This window comes from Gavialis gangeticus, unplaced genomic scaffold, assembly GCF_001723915.1.
Source record: "Gavialis gangeticus isolate Ggan-Ray unplaced genomic scaffold, GavGan_comp1, whole genome shotgun sequence".
NCBI lineage: Eukaryota > Metazoa > Chordata > Crocodylia > Gavialidae > Gavialis > Gavialis gangeticus.
In genome coordinates, this window is record NW_017729024.1 from 64,565,566 (window position 1) to 64,569,573 (window position 4,008).

At 38.5% G+C, this 4,008-nt stretch overlaps 1 protein-coding gene across 3 annotated transcripts in view; it reads right to left on the bottom strand.

Annotated features, from left to right (window-relative positions):
- Positions 1-3,606, bottom strand: part of LIX1 (limb and CNS expressed 1) — a 101,720-nt gene extending 98,114 nt beyond the window's left edge. For all 3 annotated transcript variants that reach the window (XM_019517207.1, XM_019517206.1, XM_019517205.1), the window contains exon 1: positions 2,567-3,606. In XM_019517207.1, coding sequence (XP_019372752.1) covers positions 2,567-2,648 — 82 coding nt within the window. In that variant the 5' untranslated portion in view covers positions 2,649-3,606. The remainder of the gene's footprint in view (positions 1-2,566) is intronic.
- Between the last annotated feature and the right edge of the window lie 402 nt (positions 3,607-4,008).

Genomic DNA, 4,008 nt, shown 5'->3' on the forward strand with positions numbered 1-4,008 from the left:
ATTCCTTGCTGCCATTTCTTTGCCCAGCTAGTTCCAGTTATTCATTTGATCCCAACTCTTCTGCTTTCAGCTCCTTCCCTTCATCCCATTGCTTCTAAGATCCCATGTTCTCTCCCATCTTTTGTTTCTGAGACCCAGCCCTCATTTCCCTCCTTATCTTCCATCTCAGTCTCCTTGCCCAACCTATCCCATTGGCTCCCAAAAGGCTACTGTCTTTTTCTATAGACAGAATCATAACACAGGGCTAGTTTGACAAGGCTGTAACTGAAAAGCGCATCTTCTAAGAGGAAGTGTCAGGCAATCTTACTACTAGGTAGTGCTACTTGCCTCAAGTATAATATTCTGGTTACATTCAGCATTTTTTTTTTTCTGTTTTTTTGTTTTTTTTTAAAAAAAGCAAGCCTGATGAATTCAAACCGTCTTTTGCAGCTGATATTAAAGTATCACGCGTTAAGGAATAGAGATGTTTTCACTCGCATCAAATTTAAATCTTAAAGACTGCATGCTGTTCCCAGTTTAAGAGTTGGTAACCTGTCAGGAGAAGTTATTTTGGTCCTAATTTCCCACTGGCTTCATTGGAGGTAGGCTTAAGCAGTCATCCAGACCTAGAATAAAGATCTGCATTACCTTCTGGTTTTAGGGGGGGTTGGTAGTACTTGGTTTACAGCAGAAGTATGTTCAAGATGGACAACTTCTGCATAAAGAGTTCTTTAGGATAGTTTTTTCTTTTCTGCTGGTCTCAATGAAAATGACATTCTAAACCCTCTTTAATTTGGGCATCTGCTTTTGCTGTTTTATTTAACCATCTCTCCTACTCCCTAGGTCTGTGGGTGGTCACTGTATTGTTGCCTGGGCTGCTGGGACATGCACTTTCAATCAAAACCATGTCAGTTGATCTGCAGGAACTGGTTACCAATGGATACTCAGAAAGAAGTATGCTTTTTCCCTCATTGAAATCAGATTCTTTGGTGCTGTAATGTGTCTACTCTTGCAAGCTTTTAGGGCATGGTCCCTGGACGGCAGCACTACACATTTGTATCACAGCAGCACAAAGTTGTCCTGCTGGGTGGCCTGAGAAACAGATGTCTAACTCTTATTTTAAGGCCAGATTCCAATACCTTCATTATTTTGCATAGCAGCTTACTACATTAGTGCTCCTATTGATATCACTGGGAATATTTATGCAGTCAGATATTTTTCAGTGAGTGTCAGAGTATTGGAATCTGGCCATTAGGAGGGTTTAAGATAATGAATATATGCATTTCCTTCAATTCCTATAACAGCAGTGTACTTAAAGTAATTTCTCCCATACCAGGTTTGAAAGAAACAGTTGATAGCCTAAGATTGATTTTATTAACTCTAATGTAGCTGTTGACAAATGAATGAAGCAGGGATTAAATAAATGCCTTCCACACTGCGCCTGAGGGTGCAAAGTAGACTACAATTAGATTTATATGTGAAGAAAAATGTTCCCAGAGCCCAAAGCTATGTCTGCCCTATCTTTGAACATCACAGAACTGAGCAATTTAGTCTAAAATTACACCTGGCAAGCACCATAATTTAACAATCAGAAAGTAAAAAGTATAAACTGAAACCTGTCTTTAGGGACACAGAAACTAATTGATCCCATTTACAAGGGCAGAAGCTGAAAAATAAAAGGATTTAAGTATGGTTTCACTGATTTTGCCAATTGATATGTTGCTTCTCAACTCTTTTTTTCTTCAGGCACTGGCACATGAAACCTCAATAAGAAACTGTATGTGAAAAATTTGGATACCCTTATTCACTCCAAGACCCTGTGATGGTCATTCCATAATGAAGGAATAAGCCTTTTCACTGTTTCAGAAACAAATTCAACTCCAGCTTTTTTAAAAGGTGAATAGGGCCTGTTAATTATGTAGCAGTTAATCATATCAGTTTAAGAAACAAAATTACAGAAGCAGTTTAATATCATTTCTAAAATTACAGAGCTTTTATATAACAGTTATGTACCATGATTCAAAAGAAAACTAGTAAGGCTGTCAAAAATGATTTAGCTATCAGATAAAAGGGGAGTTTATTTTGTTCAAAAGTCTTAGGGAGGAAAGTCACATCCTGTTTATATGCAGATCAAGTTATGTTTAAATAACTGCTGTGCTGCTTTTGCCTCTATCTAAACAGAAGTGCTCAGGTTTTAATATTCAGCATTTGGAAAGTTTCACAGGAAACATTAACCATATAGAATAAATACCTGATTGAACATGACGAACTAATTAGCTGAGGAAGAACATTTCTGGTGTAGAACTACATTTTCTGTTATTGCCAAAAAAATAAAGATCCCAAAACAGTTTGGTCCTAAGACTTTGCTCTAATTTAATCAAATTATCAGTTAAAAAAGCTTGAAAAATCCATTAGCTCTTTAGCATATAAACTTAAGTCAAACAGAAAAAAATGCAGAAAATAGAAGAGGCAGAGTTAAGCTAACGATGTGCCACAGTACTACTCCTCGGTGTCTTACCTGTAACAAACTTAGCAACTTGTGCAGTGCTGTTGTTTGAGAAGTCAAGAAATTCTCTTTGATACTTACAGTCTTTAAATACGAGGGCAGGGTCTCTATGAGGCAGTGCTTGGGCAATTATATGTTGCAGAGATTCCAAGGTTCTGTCCATTTTGGTTCTGCTTTTCCAGAGTGCACCCAAAAAGTGTCCTCATGCCTGAATTATTCCAGTCCTGTGCTGAATGTGTGCAGTACATTGATGCACTGGACTTCTAAAGGATCTCTTAACATCTGCCACTCAGACATTTCCCAGAATCGAAAGAACCTTCAGGGGGTCCTCCTCCCCGGATCGCTTATCTTTGTTGTATGCTGAGCTAATTAGTTGTAAAGGCAGCCTGACAGGCTCATTCCTACTGCTTCCTTCTGTTAAACACACCCACCTACAGGCTAGCTAGAGAAGCTAATCATGTGAAAGACATTCCTCTTTTCATCTAGATATTGACTGAATGTGTTGGAGCAGACAGCTTTGATGTCCACCAGATTAATAATAAAAAAAAGTCCTCCCTCTTGTCAATTATAGGACGAGATTGAGGATTTAAGAAACCCCTTAGCTAACCTTCAGAGTTGTGCAGAACACTCCCGATTCCTTTAGCAGTGAAATAACCCAAAGACCTTTATTTAAAAAATAACAATAATGGGTATAAACTGAACAAATGACTTACTTTTCCTTCCTATTTTAATTCAGTAAGCATTAATGCTTCTGTAAGCAATAATGCTTCTATATTTCCAGGTCAAATTGGATACAGAAAAAAATAGCTGCTCCAACAAAATGTCTTTGTTAGAAACATTTTATCTTGGTTTGTGTTTTGTTGGAATGTTTCTTAATTAGCCCACATACATTTAGATGCCAAAAAACTGCAATTTACCTCACAGGATAATGATGAACTGCTACTCTACGTCAATCTTTTCGGAAACAGAGTGAAACAAATCTTTGAAGTCTGATGTATACATGGGAAGAGATGATGTATAGATGAGGATCCAAGATCTCTCTCAAAACTAGGAAAAAAAAAATCATATTTTGATGCCAAGTCCTAGGTTTGGTCGATTAAAATGCAAGAAAAAAAAGAAAAACCAAATAATGTTTATTCAGATGTCTAGAAGTGGCTGTAACTATGCTAGTGACTTAACACGGTATTGTCTACTAGGGCTGTGCGAAGCTTTGGTCTTCGATTCAGTGGAGATTTGGCTCGATTCAGCAGCTGAATCTCTGAATCCAGATCAAATCAGAAGACCTTTCAATCTCTCTAAATCGAATTGGATCCCTCTGAATCAATGCGGAGAGATTTGATGATTCGGACATAGACACGGCTTTAAATGTTTTTTTACATACTGCAAGGTACCAGGTGGCTCGTGAATGCTGAGATGCTGGGGTGGATGGAGCATCCCATGGGAGATTGGGCGGGTCCCCACTTCCGGGTCTGCCATGGATTGCATGGGGGACCCTTCCTGCCCCCCCAGCTCAGCGACTGGTG